This window comes from Coregonus lavaretus (assembly GCF_964263955.1).
Source record: "Coregonus lavaretus genome assembly, chromosome: 4".
Lineage (NCBI taxonomy): Eukaryota > Metazoa > Chordata > Actinopteri > Salmoniformes > Salmonidae > Coregonus > Coregonus lavaretus.
Window position 1 is genome coordinate 50,999,456 of NC_139991.1, and position 17,791 is coordinate 51,017,246.

Below are 17,791 nucleotides of genomic sequence, written 5' to 3' on the forward strand. Positions count from 1 at the left end.
AGATCTCACCTCGTGGAGTTGCAATGATCATGAGAACGGTGAGGAAACAGCCCAGAACTACACGGGAGGATCTTGTCAATGATCTCAAGGCAGCTGGGACCATAGTCACCAAGAAATAATTGGTAACACACTACGCCGTGAAGGACTGAAATCCTGCAGCGGCTGCAAGGTCCCCCTGCTCAAGAAAGCACATATACAGGCCCGTCTGAAGTTTGCCAATGAACATCTGAATGATTCAGAGGAGAACTGGGTGAAAGTGTTGTGGTCAGATGAGACCAAAATCGAACTCTTTGGCATCAACTCGACTCGCCGTGTTTGGAGGAGGAGGAATGCTGCCTATGACCCCAAGAACACCATCCCCACTGTCAAACATGGAGGTTGAAACATTATGCTATGTTTTTCTGCTAAGAGGACAGGACAACTTCACCGCATCAAAGGGACGATGGACAGGGCCATGTACCGTCAAATCTTGGGTGAGAACCTCCCTCAGCCAGGGCATTGAAAATGGGTCGTGGATGGGTATTCCAGCATGACAATGACCCAAAACACACGGCCAAGGCAACAAAGGAGTGGCTCAAGAAGAAGCACATGAAGTTCCTGGAGTGGCCTAGCCAGTCTCCAGACCTTAATCCCATAGAAAATCTGTGGAGGGAGCTGAAGGTTCAAGTTGCCAAACGTCAGCCTCAAAACCTTAATGACTTGGAGAAGATCTGCAAAGAGGAGTGGGACAAAATCCCTCCTGAGATGTGTGCAAACCTGGTGGCCTACTACAAGAAACGTCTTACCTCTGTGATTGCCAACAAGGGTTTTGCCACCAAGTACTAAGTCATGTTTTGCATAGGGGTCAAATACTTATTTCCCTCATTAAAATGCTAATCAATTTGTAACATTTTTGACATGCGTTTTTCTGGATTTTTTTTGTTATTCTGTCTCTCACTGTTCAAATAAACCTACCATTAAAATTATAGACTGATCATGTCTTTGTCAGTGGGCAAACGTACAAAATCAGCAGGGGATCAAATACTTTTTCCCCCTCACGGTATATACATTTTATGGACACAGTCAATTTGACAATAATTATATTTTGTTTGTTTTTACTCCTGAACTTCCACTACCCTCAACCTCTCCGATCATTTTCATGATGTCCATCTGGTTTGCTTCTATATGGCATATGTTTCTAACTGTGTTCTTTCATAAAAGCTCTCAACCTATAACCTATATACTTATTATGGACACAGTATGCTTTACATTAGTTATCTTGTTGTTATTAGTTGTTGTTAGTTGTTGTTAGTCCCATCCTTCAGCTCCATTCAACACCTCCCATCTATCTCTTAACACCATCCATATTGGATTTCTATTTGCCATATATTTTCCAACTGAACTGTGATGTTTCACAAAAGTTCTGAACCCTTCCATTCTCATTGTTTATACAGATTGTAAATTGAAAAGAAACATTTTTGCTAAAAGTATTATTATATTATTGATCGATTGAATATGAAAACATTTACTTGCTTGGCCTTGCTGCAGATCATATAACTGTTTCATTACATGCAATATCTGCTTTGTGGACTTCACTGGACAGATGTTGCTCTCCGGTTATGTGATGAAACAAACGTATGTGTAGTTGAATTTATTCCGCCACTGTGTGACTGTTGTCTTTTTGTTGTCACGGGCCAGCCTAATTGTATATCACGATGGTGTATGAACGAATGGGTTATAGAGCAAACAACGGAATTATCAACTGGCTTTGCTTGGCTTCCTCAGTGATTTTACCCATGCACCATTACTGTGTCTGACACTATTTTAGCCAGTGGGGCCTATGGGAGTGAGTATGCCAGTCTTGGGCCTGTCCTGCTATCGACTTTGTCTCTCTCGGTTTCTAACACTTGCTCTCACTTTCCCTGTCTCTCCCCTCTCTTTTTTTGTGCTCTCCCTATCTCTAACGCCCTCCCTCCCTCCCTCCCTATTTCCATTCTCCCTTCCTCCCTCCCTCCCTCCCTCCCTCCCTATTTCCATTCTCCCTCCCTCCCTCCCTTCCCTGGCCCCCAGTCTCTTCTCTAAGGATGTCTCTGGTTTAACCCAAATTAGGACCTGATGGGTCAGTCTCACCCCCCTCAGTGCTCCTCTCCCCTCATCTCTTACCCTTCATCCTCTATCCTTTGCCCCATATTCCTCGTCCATTGCCCCTTGTTGTGAGCCACAGGGGAGAGATACAATTTTCCATTCATTTGAAGACTCCACTTTTCATTCATGCCCTGGGAAGAACATCTAGATCACTTAGAGAGAGAGAGAGAGACACAGACAGACAGACAGACAGACAGACAGACAGACAGACAGACAGACAGACAGACAGACAGACAGACAGACAGACAGACAGACAGACAGACAGACAGACAGACAGACAGACAGACAGACAGACAGACAGACAGACAGACAGACAGACAGACAGACAGACAGACAGACAGACAGACAGACAGACAGACAGACAGACAGACAGACAGACAGACAGACATACATACATACATACATACATACAGAGGTCGAGAGAAGAGCCTCAGAGAGAAGAGGCGATAGGAGAAAAAGGAGGAAAATGTAACCACTAAATTCAGATGTCAGCGGGCATCTGTTCTGGGGCAGTCCAGGGTGCGAAGAGAGCTCAAACTGCTGTGTTAATGCTTTTATATCTGATACATATTAAAACTGAGGATTATGACTTCATCCATTTACACCATTATATAATTCATATAAGCCCGTAAATTTGCCTCGTATACATATGTCTGGGGCTGCTGAGTGTGAAACGCTGCGGTGAGTTGGCATGGTGATGGCGGCCTCACGGCCAAGAACACTTTTAAATCGGTGGGCCCATCAGCTCTCCTGTCATCGGCTCGGTCAACACCGCAGACCCTAAAGGCATCATTCATCCCTGCCTTTATTACCACACTAACACACTCTTTTTCTCCATCCTCAATCTTTTGTGCTTTTTCCCCTCTCTAAGGAGGACACAACCTTCGTAAGACCTAGTGTTGACACTAGGATTCCAATGTTGGACACCCCAAGCTAGACAACTGGGACTTCCAGAGTTATAGTTAAAGTACAGTATAGAGAATATGGGGCTGCGCCTGGAAACACATGATAGAGTTTCCAGTACTTGTAGTGCTTCTGTTTATCTTAAGTGGAGACTCTTAATAGTGTTGGTGGTGTGTCCGTACCAACCAATCATTACCTTGAAGTGAGGTTTCAGAGGTGGTGGGACAGTCTTCAAAAAGTGTTGGCATTCTCAGGTCAAATTCAACATGACAGTGTTGCATGTGACTGCCACTGTATGACATTTCTGTACCATCTCACCCATGTAAATTCCAAATCAACTCCTGATTTGGAGCTTTTCCAAATCAATTCAACTCCTTTTGTGATCTTCTGACTCGTCCCTTATGTCTAACTCTATGGGGCCGATAGCAATAACAGTACTTCAACTGTCTTTCCTAACTCTTCAGTGGAGGTATGTGGAAAAAGCCCCTCTTAAACTCTTACGCACAACCTCTCCACCCCCCTCCCTGACCTCAATAATAATAATAATAATATTAATAGTTTTTTTGGGGGGGTGCTTATATTTGTCCTGTTACACACCTGTGTAATGGAAATGTGTTTGAGACACCCGCAGGGAGTGGTGTCACAGCCAGGGTCACCATTGTCCAGTGGCCCATGAGCAATTGGGGTTAAGTGCCTTGCTCAAGGGCACAGCGACAGGTTTTTCACCTTGTCGGCTCCGGTATTCGAAGCAGCGAATTTTAAGGTTACTGGCCCAACGCCAAATCTACCTTCCGCCCAATGACCCCATTGACGTCCATCACCCCCCACTGTGGGCCACCCACCCTACCTCACCCCACCTCAGCATCACACCCAGCTCGGCTGATGACATGTGGGGACGAACGCACAAAGACGAGTGCAGGTGAACTCAGTCCGGGCCAGGGCCAACCAACAGGTGCTTTTACAAGGGTGTCACAGCTTTTAAGGGAAAGTGCTAAGAGACAGTTTTACGCCCTAGCCACTCCATTAGGGCGAAACCATTAACATGGGCCTGGTTTATGAGCAGTGGGGCTTAGGGTTTAGACAACAGATTGTAAAGCACCCAACTCAATGGCCCTGGGAGAATACACTCATTGAGAGAGAAAGGAGGAGAGTGGGCTGGTGTGTGTGTACGCGTGTATGTGTGTGTGTGTGTGTGTGTGTGTTTGTGTGTGTGTGCGTGCATGCGTGGCCATTAACCTGCCACAGAGAGACAGTGATGCGCTGAGGGGCCAAGTGGGAACAAATTGCCCTTCACCCCTGACGAAGCTGGGCCAGAGGTGTGACGGCCTCCTTTCTAACCCTGTGTAGATCCTGTGCAACAGATAGATCAGTAAATCTAAGTAGGACCATCTACGTGGAAGGAAACACATTTCTATAGGTTGTAGCATATTGGGATTGTGTCTTGTACATGTGGAATTTAATTGAGTTCAGTCTTACTTGAACTTCTATCCAGTTTTCAACCAGGCGAGATCGAATGTCTATGTTTTAGTGTTTCAAAGACAAGCATCAGTTTATTTTTCTCAGAAAGCTGTCAGTGTTACCATGTCCTCTTACTCTCTGCAAAGGATACTTACTCTTGTTTCACCTCAGATTTTCACATACCGGTAAGCACAGTCAGTACCAGACATAAGTAAGAATGTCATCCCAATGAAAAATCCCCTGACGATAACATCAAATATCAGCACAACTGTAAAACAGCATAACAACAAAGGCCTGTGAAAACAATGCAAAATATGTCATTTTATGCGAGGGGATTGTTAGGTATTATCAGTGGTATTTCCAGAGGAGCCTCTGTCTGTGGACTGCAGAGAAGTGTAGCTAGCAATGCAAAGCTGCCGAGCCCGAGTGGCCTACCACTGTCCCCTGATAGCCAGATTCCTAAACACACTAAGTGGTAACAGGCATGAGGGCTACAAAAATAAACGCAGGACCTCACAGCCATTGTTCCCTTGCGTATGTAGTGCGTAGTTCGTCCAGAATTCCACAATTAAGGAGGAATGTCGAATAATGTTTGTTGTGCGGCCCTCCATGAGGTTCTCTAGACATACCATAATCAAACCAAAATAAAGCTTGGGGAGCTTCTATTTTTTCAACTTCAGAATTCTCTCTCTCTCTTTCTTCATTTCTCTTTCAATCTCTCTTATCCCCCCTTTTAAGAGCCCATCTTTCATATGTCTGCAGGGAGATTTGAATGGTAGGGACTGTAAGTGTGTGCCAATAGCTGATTTCTAAGAGAAGCTGTCTTGGCTGACTGTTGATGAATGACTTTGTGATGATGACTGAAACGGAGAGGAGGAAAGAGACGGCAGACCCACCTGCTTCTTCTTTCTGATGTCGCCTCACACAGAGTTGTTTAGCAGCCGTTTTAAATACAGAGAGAGTGCCAGCGAGACAGTGCTTCCAGGCCTGAGCATGATAGAAAACAGCCTAGTGCCTTGAATCTGGCTACATCAGAAAGACACAAATAATCCCCACAATAGCCCTATTTGGGGCTTTTTCCACCCCCCTCTCTTTAGCATGATGCTGTCCAAAAACATCTACCAGCATCTGACATTGGTAGATTTTTTTTCTCTACAGGCATCGATAAAACTTCAAGACCACAAGGACCCTCTACAACTGCTGCAAAATGTCTCTGTCCTCAGTGTTGGAGTTTCACGCTCGCCAAGAAAAACCCTTTACTACTGGAGACCCTCAAGGTCCATGACAAAAAGCAGTTCCAGAGAGAATCAGAGACTGTTTTTCTCACTGCTGCTCAATCATCCTCCATGGCACAGAATAGGAATCCTGGAAATACTGGCAGGTATTAGAGCAGTGGAGGCCTCTGCATCTCCTCTCAGTAACCCTATCAAACTGGTGGAAGAAATACGTATTTTATTTCAATGTTTTTAGGAATTTCGCTAGCAACAACAGAATAAACCAATTTTGAATTACATACCTACAGTAGAAAATAATAGAATATCTTCTTTCTAATGATGTCAACTTTATTTCTCAACTCCTAATATAGAATAGATTACACTCATTGGAGCCAATTACACTCACTGGAGTATCTGACATAGGCTTTGAAAAAGCACCCGCGAATAGGCTACCAGTGTGGCAAGTGTCGCTGGCTGCTGGTAAGCTTTCTTGACTTGGACATTCATTTTTGCCAACACATGGCTAACCTTTGTTTAACCAGCTACTCTTAAAGGTGTTACCAGCTTATAGTCTTTGTAATAGTTAACACTTCCTCTTCCAATTATATAATGTGGGGAGGTCAGAATAATGAAAAACGATGTACCTGATCTATTCATTTTAAAATGTTGATTACTCCTCCTTGCCATTTGCCATTATCATTCACCTGTTGATAAGACATGTTTTTGCTAATGTGCAGAATGATGGGGGGTCCCTTGGTCGCCGGTTTGCCTGGGAGAGGATCCCTGAGCAAGAAAAGGTTGAAAACCCCTGTCCTATAACATTCTTGCTGAGGCTTAAAGAGAAGAGCAATACCGATGCAAAGGTGTATCGGGCACCCGTTTTCTCCTGCTGAGGGTGATATACTTCCCCCGCAAAAATGTATCTTGAAGGTAGTGCTACATTGAAATGAGTCCCCACCGCCGCTAGCAGAGTGATGCTGGCCGCTCTCCTTGACCTCTAATTGCCCCTTCTGGTCTGTCTAGAGTGTCACTGTTTCCAATCTCACTCGCTCTCCAATCAATCTAGCTTAATTAGGGCTGCAGAGTATAGACAGAGAGGAGAGAGAGCAAGGAAGAGAAAAGAGGTTGAAAAATGAAAAGAGAAAAGATCCGCCTGGGCTCTTCCGTGTTTCGTTAGTTTGGCCCCCCCAAGTGTGGGACGCTGATTGAGCCTGTGTGAAAGACAGATTGGACTAGCAGCCCCAGAGAACACCACCGCCAGGGGTTAGAGTTACACTCTGCTCAAAGAGGGCCAGCCAGGAGACAGTGGGACTGACTGACTGCATCAAAACATCACAATCATGGACAGTGGATCACAGCATTGCATAAGAACATTGGTGAGGGTAGAATGCACAGAATGCCATGTCAGGAACATACACTGACTGTACAGAACATTAGGAACACATTCCTAATATTGAGTTGCACCCCCTTTTGCCCTCAGAATAGCCACAATTCGATGGGGCATGGACTCTACAAGGTGTTGAAAGCGTTCCACAGGGATGCTGGCCCATGTTGACTCCAATGCTTGCCACAGTTGTGTCAAGTTGGCTGGATGTCCTTTGGGTGGTAGACCATTCTTGATACACATGGGAAACTGTTGAGCGTGAAAAACCCAGCAGCGTTGCAGTTCTTGACACACTCAAACCGGTGCGCATGGCACCTACTACCATACTCCATTCAAAAGCACTTAAATATTTTGTCTTGCCCATTCATCCTACACAATCCATGTCTCAGTCTCAAGGCTTAAAAATCCTTCTTTAACCTGTCTCCTCCCCTTCATCTACACTGATTGAAGTGGATTTAACAAGTGACATCAATAAGGGATCATAGCTTTCACCTGGATTCACCTGGTCAGTCTATGTCATGGAAAGAGCAGGTGTTTCTAATGTTTTGTACACTCAGTGTATATAATCCTTGATAGTACTTACAATTACTTTTTCTTGAACAATTTTCTGACATAAAGCTGTTGACTAGACCCTGACAAATCGGCAAATCCTAAGTTGACGATGTGTATCAAATGGATATGCAAATCTCCCTTTGACATCAACGCATGATTTGTGAGACTTTGACGCTAATTTTGGCCCTAAGCTGTCTTGAACATCTGTATCAAATGTCTATGCAAATCTCTCATTGACATCAATGCATGATTTGTGAGAAACTCTTTAAATTTAACACCAGGCTATATCTTTGTTTAGGACTCATGAAGCAGAGATAAAAACACAAAGACAAAGAGAGAGCTGACCTGTGTGGAGAGGAGCGGTTGAAACATGTCTTGGTCACATCTGTCACATTGGGGTTACAGCAGTCTCCGTTGTCGTAGAAGAAGTTGTCCCAGTTACACTCGGGGTCGCACACCCCGTTGCCCTGCTTGTACTCGGGGCAGCGGCTGCGGTGCCTCTTACAGTCACCCGCATCGAAGCCCGTCAGTGTGTGGTTGCACTCTGGGTCGCACGCCTCGTCGCCCACCTTGCTGATGTCACAGTTGGCCAGGACCAGACGGTGGCGCAGCGAGGAGTTGGTGACGTTGTGGACGCTCAACTCCCAGGTGATGTTGTAGACAGCGAAGGCCTTGTTGAGGTCCTGGTGTTGCAGGTGGATCTGACGAGGTGTGACAGTGGGCCTGCGCCGAGCGTCGTCCCACACGTTGACCACGCGGTAGCGCACCGTCTTGGGTTTCCGGAAGGTCCAGGTGCGGTTGTAGTTGGTCACCACTTCCACGTTATCGCAGATGGTTTGACCACAGGTTGGGGGTTCCAGGGTGGTATCCAACGACCCTCCACTTCCACTTCCTCCTACCTCTCCTTCAGCCTGCCCCACCCTGCTGCTGCTACCCTCCTCTTGCTGGGGGAAGCTCCCATCCTTCACAGTCAGCCACTTCCTGGCCGGGTGCTCAAAGGTCTCCCGGATCACCAGCTGAGGCGCATCTTGAGGATACTCTTGACCCTGCATGTCCCTGATTATCTGTCTCTGTCCCCGGGCCTCCCTCCACAGACTCACCCTCTCCACGGCCCCACGGTAGTTATGGTTCAGAGCGTTCCCACCCACCATCAGCACCTTGCACTTCTTGGTCAGATAGCTGAAGACGTTGCCCGACTGTTCCCGGCTAACGCCCACCTGGGCGCCGTTGACGTAGAGTTTCATGTAGAGGCCGTCGTAGGTTACTGCCAGGTGAGCCCAGGTGTTGGGCAGGTATTGGCCATTAGAGTGGATGGAGGTGACTTTGTGGGCACGGTCCGTCTTTAAGGAGAAGAAGAAGCGTGGGTCACAGTTGCCCTGCTCGCTGACCGCCCGGATGCCCAGCAGCCAGCCCCGGTCGCTGGAGGCATAGAAACACTTATCGTACAGACCTGGGAGAGAGCAGAGAGAGGGAGAGTCAGTTAACATGAGAGAGAGAGAGAGAGAGAGAGAGAGAGAGAGAGAGAGAGAGAGAGAGAGAGAGAGAGAGAGAGAGAGAGAGAGAGAGAGAGAGAGAGAGACATGGTAAGACAGAAAGGGGGAGAGAGACAGACAGAGAATAGAGGGATAGAAAGAGAGCGAAAAAGAGAGAATGAAGCTTTGACTTTCAGATGTTCTCTAGTGCATTACCTAAGAGACACCTTCAATTAAAGTTGCACTATGCAGAAATCGCTCCACCATTTCCTGGTTGCTAAAACTCTAATAGTTCGCCTAATTTCAGTTATGTGACAAAATAAGCTAGTATAATATAGAGAATCATTGTACCATCTAAGCCTCTGTGAAATATACATTCCATAAGCAAAAATATTGTTGTTTTAGCTGGTCTACAAAACCAAAAGTAAAAGAGGCAAAAACAAAACTTAAGAACGGGAAGCATAGAAATAGCACACATAGAACATATATCATTTCTTAGACTTGCTTTCACGTAGAATGACAGATCTATAACTCACATTTCTATGTGAATTGGTCGGGTCGCCCAAAAAGTTACATATTGCAACTTCAATTAAAAGAGAACAACACAATCCAGATAAAGAGAGAGGGAGAAAGAGCCAGTGTTGGATAGTTCACTGATCACCTCTGGGACAGAGAGAAAGAGCAGAGGTTAATCAACACTGAGCTGCACTGGGACAGAGTGCATTTGTATTCTTAGTTATTTAAAAAAATTAAGTTTAGTCTCAGGGGCTTCACGGCTTTGGCTCCGCAAAAGAGCTGGTTTTTCAGGCTGTCTCCTGAACATCATCAACCTAGGAGGTCTGCCTCGAGTCACCCTTAGCCAATTCTTAATGTGAATTTCATTTCAATATTTTGAAAAGCTACGCCTATGAATAGTAAAATGTATACACTCTACTGTAAAGTTTGTCTTATAATTCATCCAACAAAATGTCAAATGCATCAGTGTGTCACGTAATCGCATTCTCTCATTCATCAGATGTAGACATTAACAATATGTACAGATTATGTAGTCGATGTACTAATACGATACATTTGAAGATAGCATCAGAAAAATGTCCTGGAAATTGGGTTAAGGTGCATGCAGTATTTAGCTTTGGGAGACCCATAGACTCTTACAATAAATATTTCATGAACATTGAGGCCATTTTAACATTTCGGGGGAATCAGAAGACGTAGTTTTATGCAAAAGCCTTGTTATGCTTGAGGCACCAAAACACCTTTTTCCTGTTGCACTTGGAAAGCATACAGTATGTCAAGTTCAGTATGGTAATGTATTTTCACTTCCCAGGGGATCTCTGAATGCTAAATGTTTGTGTGTGTTGTGTGTGTGTGTGTGTGTGTGTACATGTGTGTTTGAGTGTGCGTTCATGCGTGTGCATACATGTGTGAACAGTTCATGTGTATAAGGCTATGCACATACACCAGAGCACTCTGACACACCTAGCAGAACCCCTCAAGCATGAGGAAGTCCATGTGCTCACAAAATATTTGGGGGGGAGAAGTAGGATCCACCACTGCCAGGGGCATACGTTCCTCACATGTACAAACACAGGGTAAAGCAGCCCTCTATCTCTATTTGCAAGGGGCTCCCTTCCCTTCCCCATCCACATAATGCAATAAAGAGACCCAAGCTGGTTTCAGGCCTTTTTTATACAATGTGAACCAAGTAGGAGTGTCCAATGCAGACAAATGCATCGCCAACCCATCTTTGCTACTCCCTCCATATAGGATGACACAGTTCTTCAATTAATGAATACGCTCATGCTGAATACAGATTAAAATCCATGTTCAGCATGGATGTACATGATGTACATACAGTAGAAGGATGTCCTCGTTGGCTGAAAGGGGAATATTTTAATGGGCAAGCCATTCAAAGAGCATGCTGGGGTTCAATGTCAAGGTCAGCCGTATTTAGTGTGACGTACTCAGTGTTTCCACTACAGTGGAAGGAAAAACTCCTCCATCTGTCAGCTAGTGCACTCAAGGCTAAAAGGTATGCTAAAATGCGTGTTGGGCTTCTAGTGTAAACAGCTGTCATAATTCTGCCATGCTCAATTAATCTAACATAGTACACTTATCCAGACCCAACCTGCTCTTTGTTTGGATGGGGCACACACATGCACACACAGGTATTTGCATACACATTCATGTCAGGTTAAAAGGCAACCTTGCTTGCGCTTGCCATTTGCCTTCCCCCAAGGAAAACACACTCAGGTACAAAAAAAGAGAAAACAAACGTCAGAGAAATCTGATGAAAAGCAGGGAGAGAGGGAACAATGGAGGCTAGCCCATTGTGTGTGCTTTTGAACTGTTCTGGCTCTGAAAGTCGGGGAAAGGGACTTTGCGTTCGGACAAAGTGAAGTGACCGTCACACTGTGTATTTGACATGTTGGAAATGTACATTGATCCTTATATTCTAAACACAATCTACATCCACCAGACAGGATTCCAAACAGCACCAGGCTGCAGTGTTTCTTTTTTATTATATTCAAATGACAGTCAATTACAAGTCAATTACATTTTGCTCTATAACTAACTCGAGACATTTTTCAACTATGTAATTAACTTGAAACCTTCTCATTACGTTTAATGATTCAAAAGAGAATCGTGTTATATGCAAATTATCTTGTGTCAAAACTATACTGTAACAGACATCTTGGGGGAAATACCATGGTAATTTCCCAGCATTTTCCAGCCTTAGATTACCTCAACAGAAACGCCAAAACTCATCTACCTAAAGTCTGAAATCAAGAGACTACATGTAGCCCTTTGCTGTATGCCCTGTGGCTTTCCTCAAATGCATTATATAACTATAAATCTAGAGTGGGTATTTGAGTTCAATACCCAGCTATCTTATTAGAAATACAGTATGTCAGGATGTTGACATTTAACCAAAGTAGTTATATGTCATCTTAGATGTTATATGTCATTAGTTATTAGCTATATATCATCTCACACCTAAAACCTGCATAGCACTAGTGCATCACTGCTTTGTTATCAAATGATGCATCTGCCAACACAGGCATTTATTGTCTACAGCTGGTCATGGAAGAGAAACTCTGATCCACTGTCTTGCAATTTATTTTCCTTTCTCTGATGCGGGACAGGCCTTCATGACCTGGGTAAAAGGGCAAAAAGGTCAGATGTAAAATTCATCTCACATTAGGACACGGAACATGTGTGACATGAACTGCCATGAGGACGTAAAGCACATGGCAGTATTCAGTCAAGTTAAATTACAGTTTGAGTGTCCCCTTCCTCTTTAAAGACCGTCTTTGTGTAACTTTCAAAAGCGGGACCAATTGTAACCACATGTCAACATGTCACAATACGGAGAAGAGAAAGTTACAGAGGCTCCTCAGATTATTTTGACTGGAGGGTTAGCCCAAAGTGGCTACGCTAAAGCAACAACACTCGTCCTCGTTTATAAAATGAAAGGCTGCTCAGTGACTGGTGTTGGTAGAGGGTTTGCTCATGTTTGAACGAGTGCTCAAATCAAATCAGCTAGCCAATGAAATCGCAACACTGAGCTATTCCATTACTCCTACCCTGTAATCTACACTGGCTTCCTTTTCTCCCTTCTTTTTTGGTGGCCCTTTCTACTTCCTGTTTGTGTATGCTCATTTTGTCAGCGCTGTTCATGGTCCTGAATCATGTTGTTCTGCTGGAATCATTCTCCTGCAGTTCCATATGCCACATCTGCATTACAAATGACAACATGTACGTGTGTGTGTGTGTGTGTGTGTGTGTGTGTGTGTGTGTGTGTGTGTGTGTGTGTGTGTGTGTGTGTGTGTGTGTGTGTGTGCGCCATACAGGTCAGTTTAAAATCCCCAGCTGTTCTTACTGATTGATACCAGTAAGCAGACAGCGGGCACATCTCCTCATGTCAGTAGGCAGTGAGTTATCCTGGCAACTGCCCATCCTATGAATGCCTCTCTGTGTGTCTCAGAGCAAATGTTACATACTAGCTACCACAAACAAACAGGCATTACTAAGTACATTTCATACTGTACACACGTCAGCAATGCAACATACATAAATGGTGGGGTGGGCCCTACAAACGTCAGCAACGCAACATACGTACATGGTGGGCCCTACACACGTCAGCAATGCAACATACGTACATGGTGGGCCCTACACACGTCAGCAATGCAACATACGTACATGGTGGGCCCTACACACGTCAGCAATGCAACATACGTACATGTACATGGTGGGTCCTGAAACACCTGGCTGGCTGTGAAAGTGGATTGGACTAGGACTTCATGAAGTATTCTACTAGCTCTTGTTTTGGGCAATAGAGTCAATAAAGACCAGAAAGGAACCACAGACACATGTTTACAGGAGTTATCTCTGGTCCTCAGGCCGTCACTTATGTCACACACAGAGGTCTCCTTGTGTGTGTTGTATGGTAAACACTAAGTAAATACCACAATACTGTACTACTCGTCTCCCCTCACTTATCAAATGGTGAGTTGACACGCTCAATAAAAAAGAACAGCAGTGTTGGTGATAAAAAGTGGGGGGGAAACAACAAGGCTGAAACAGCTGTAGAAAACAAGTCGGGTCTGGGTCAAAACAACTGGATGGGACTGCTTTAGGCCTGCAATTGTTGGGAGGTCTCAATTGGATTTAAAAGATTAGGCGTTATAATATTTGTCGATAGGGAATATCTTTTTTTCCATTATAAGGGTATTTTCCCAACCACACTGATCTTAATGTGATGAGAGCAAACAATAAAATAAAATGCATATGACAGGCTCAGACAGGTATGAGGTTAATATGCATTGTTGGGAAAGGGCTTGTAAGTAAGCATTTCACTGTAAAGTCTACACCTGTTGTAATAATAATAATAATAATATGCCATTTAGCAGACACTTTTCTCCAAAGCGACTTACAGTCATGTGCGCATACATTTTTACGTATGGGTGGTCCCGGGGATCGAACCCACTACCCTGGCGTTACAAGCGCCATGCTCTACCAATTGAGCTACAGAGGACCACACAACACATATGACAAATAACATTTGATTTGAATATAAGTGATATACCTGGTCGAGCTAAGACATTCATCTGAATCATCTGAATCACAGAGTTCTCAGCGAATTCCTCAAAGAGTTTAAATGCCTAGAGAGAATTTAATAAGGGTCTGGCTTAGGCTGCCCCCAACCCCAGGCAAAACCTACACTGAGAAAAAAGGTGCTATTTAGAACCTAAAAGGGTTCTTCGGCTGTCCCCATAGGAGAACCCTTTGAATAACCTTTTTTAGTTCTAGGTAGAACCCTTTTGATTCCAGGTAGAACACTTTTGAGTTCCATGTAGAACCCTTTCCACAGAGGGTTCTACATGGAACGCAAAAGAGTTCCACCTGGAGCCAAAAAGGGTTCTACCTGGAACCAAAAAGGGTTCTCCTAGGGGGACAGCCAAAGAACCCTTTTGGAACCCTTTTTTCTAAGAGTTTAGCTAGTAGAGCTGGACAATATGGACAGAAATCCATATCACGATAAATTGACTGAATTATCACTATAATGATAAATTGAACGATACGTTTATAACATTAATATGAACCACCGTTTTTTTTTGTTTTTTTTTACATATTAGCCTTAAAACTACTACTATGACTTGAAATGTTGTAGCTATCAATTGTCCCATCAACAATCACCCATATTAGCAAACATTTAATTTCAAACTTTACATTTCTCTAGTAGGGCACTATAGGTTATTTATCGTAATGAAGGATATCAGCAAAATCTTCACAATAAGTGTTAATAATTTTTGGTTTATCGTCCCAGCTCTACTCCTACCCACTGGGCACAGCCTTCAATTCAACTTCTATTCCACGTTGGTTCAACGTAATTTCATTGACATTTTGTGGAAACAAGGTTGATTCAACCAGTGTGTCCAGTGGGTAGACACACATCCAGACACACGCAAAAACAGGGATGGTACAGTAGACCAGGATATACAGTATGTGTGTCTCAGTCCATGGGAGGTCTTCACTAAGTACAATAACAATAACTATAATAGGTCTATCATAATAAACATACTATGATAAACAATACATTAATCAAGATTGCCTTAGCAGAAGTGTGTGTGCGTAAAACCCTTCGGACTTCCCGTCTCAAGGATAAGTGCCTCACAGATGCGTACAGTACGCATCTGCACACAGGCTATCAGTTGTTTGCTACGCTCCCTGTTGGCAGCCCATGGGATCGAATCTCATACCAATCTATATCAGAAGCAGTGGCACAGACACTGAAATATATAAACAGTACATAGGCCTACATTGGAAAGAAATGCCGTCTAAGATTTGGCATTGTGGATTTCAGAATGACATGAAATAGTTTAACCAGCTCGGTGTCTTCTCAAGAATGTTCGGTGCTCGCTCATATAAGTCTCTAGACAGACGGATTCTTTCCGGCAATGTAGGCTACCTTGTGCCGTTGCTTCGTTTACGTTGCGCAAGGTTTCGGATATTCGAGACTACTCACATAACATTCACAAGGTGCGTTGTGCGTGGATGAAGCAGGCTACTTTCTCCCTCCCATCACTTTACAACGCTTAAACCACATATTCAAATCCCTACACTGTACTGCTAAGACCCCCAATCTATTAGAGGGTTTTAATTTTGTCAATGTTAGAGAGTCACCTAATGTTAATTTTGTCAAAGTAAGAGAGTCACCTAATGTTACGCGCATAGCCTATGTCTGCGGCTGGGTTTGAGGGATCTCGGACGCTCATAGCGCGCGGCTCCGCGGTTCTATTCCAGTCTCGTAACCTCCACAGCCAATCCAGAAGTGTCGATTTGGGAAGCACTTTGGATTGCGGCACGCACAGTGCTCTCTAGTCACTTCAGAATAAAAAAGATGTATCTCGCTTTCACCCTTTGCCTGCTGTGATGTGCCCACGAATTCAACGTTTCTAGCATTACATCATAGTTTAAAATAGCCAGACGCCTCATAAATAACACACTTTCTACGCACGATGACATCACCTGTCAATCAAGTGATGCAGTATAAATGCCAATATCGAACAACCTTAAGATAAGCTAGTTTATCTACAATTGTTATACCCAATATTTGAATCCTTTTGCGCATGAAAGTTCATAGGAGGACATTTTCAAAAAATATACCAGGTTAATCATACAGAATGTGTTTAAAATCCATTCATTACAATGAGAAACTCTGTAGTAATATCACCTGTGTACAAAAATCGTATCTGAATGATCAAACCCAAGTATAGGCGTATGCGTGCACATACTTGGGTTTGATCATTCAGATACGATCTTCGTTCACAGGTGATATTACTACAGAGTTCCTCACTGTAATGAATGGATTTTATACACACTGTATGAATAACCTGGAATAAAATCTCTGATACTGCACTTTCAAAGGCATTACATCATTGGCGTGGTTCAGTTCTGAAATGAACTCACTCTCAACTCACTTATGACTGCATGTTGTTTTACTGTGACAACCGTGAATGATTTGAGCTAAAACATTATAAAATAATAGTCTACAAGGTGAGTTATGACTTCCATTTGGTTTACTAACATAGCCTACTTTATTGCTTCATGTGTGCGTTGTAATAAAATATACAGATTTCACACTAAACTTTTAAATATGCTGTTGAGTTTTAGGTCACATAAGACTAGTTAAACCATTCCTTCATTAATTTGTGAATTGAGACAGTTGTGTAGGCTACCTGCAATCACCGTAGGAGATCGTTGACCTCCTTCTGGTTTGATCCACATCTCCAGAGTAAAATTTCCTCTCGGTATCTCCACGCCCGGCTTAAGCCGAAGTTGGTCTCCCCTGCCAGTAAAATAAACAGCTTTCCCCCGACCTGGAGAGTTCTCCTCCGCCTGGGAGGAGCGCCGGCGCTGGCGAGGTACCCTTCGTTCCAAGCCGGGCAAGGAGCGTTTGCCCCGGGGCAGACGTGTGGCACATGCCCCTGGAAAGGTGGCTCTCGCCTCCCTGATACGCACCAAGTCTCTTTTGGATCTCCCCTTTCTCCGGACAGTCCCGCACTCTGATCCAAAACATAAGATGAGTATCACCAGGCAAAGCAGCCAGGGAAAAGTCCAAAGTTTCATTTTCAGGAGAAGAGGTGATACCACTTTAAAAAGAGCAATGAATAGAAATAAATTTGATAAGTATAGGCTGAAATTCGTAGGTCCACAATCCTCCTCTTTAAAATCTTCCCGAGTTTCTCTTTGTTTTTGTTTTTTTCTTTACAGCGGCTTGTCAAACCGTAGATTCAGTCTAAATAAACCCATGAAGCATACTGTAATGTCCCCCTTTATAATGTTAAGCCACGACCCCCTTTCCTTGCCCATGTAAAAGTAAGACTCTTCTGGAGAGATTCAATGGACACAGGAATATTTGATTCATGCATATGTTCCACGGTGCCTTTTCAATGGGTCTCATTAAACCAAAGGGATGACTAATAAGTAATCATTCAGAGAGGGGGATCCGGTTGATGGTGCCCCCCATCACTCCTTGGATTGTATGAGTTACTCGCAGAAACCCATAATTGTCCGCCAAACGCTTGTCACACCTTGTTGTTGTTTCCTTATCCCACCTGCAAAACAGTACACAAAATGGCACATATTAAATTCCAAATAAAAGTGAAAATAAACCGACC

At 43.9% G+C, this 17,791-nt stretch overlaps 1 protein-coding gene across 1 annotated transcript in view; it reads right to left on the bottom strand.

The window, feature by feature from the left end:
• LOC311127458 (pappalysin-1-like) overlaps positions 1-17,240 on the bottom strand; it is a gene marked incomplete at both ends in the record, with an annotated part of 74,549 nt that extends 57,309 nt beyond the window's left edge. Inside the window, 2 exons of the mRNA XM_084159294.1 lie at positions 7,981-9,085; positions 16,850-17,240. Coding sequence (XP_084015420.1) covers positions 7,981-9,085; positions 16,850-17,240 — 1,496 coding nt within the window. The remainder of the gene's footprint in view (positions 1-7,980; positions 9,086-16,849) is intronic.
• Between the last annotated feature and the right edge of the window lie 551 nt (positions 17,241-17,791).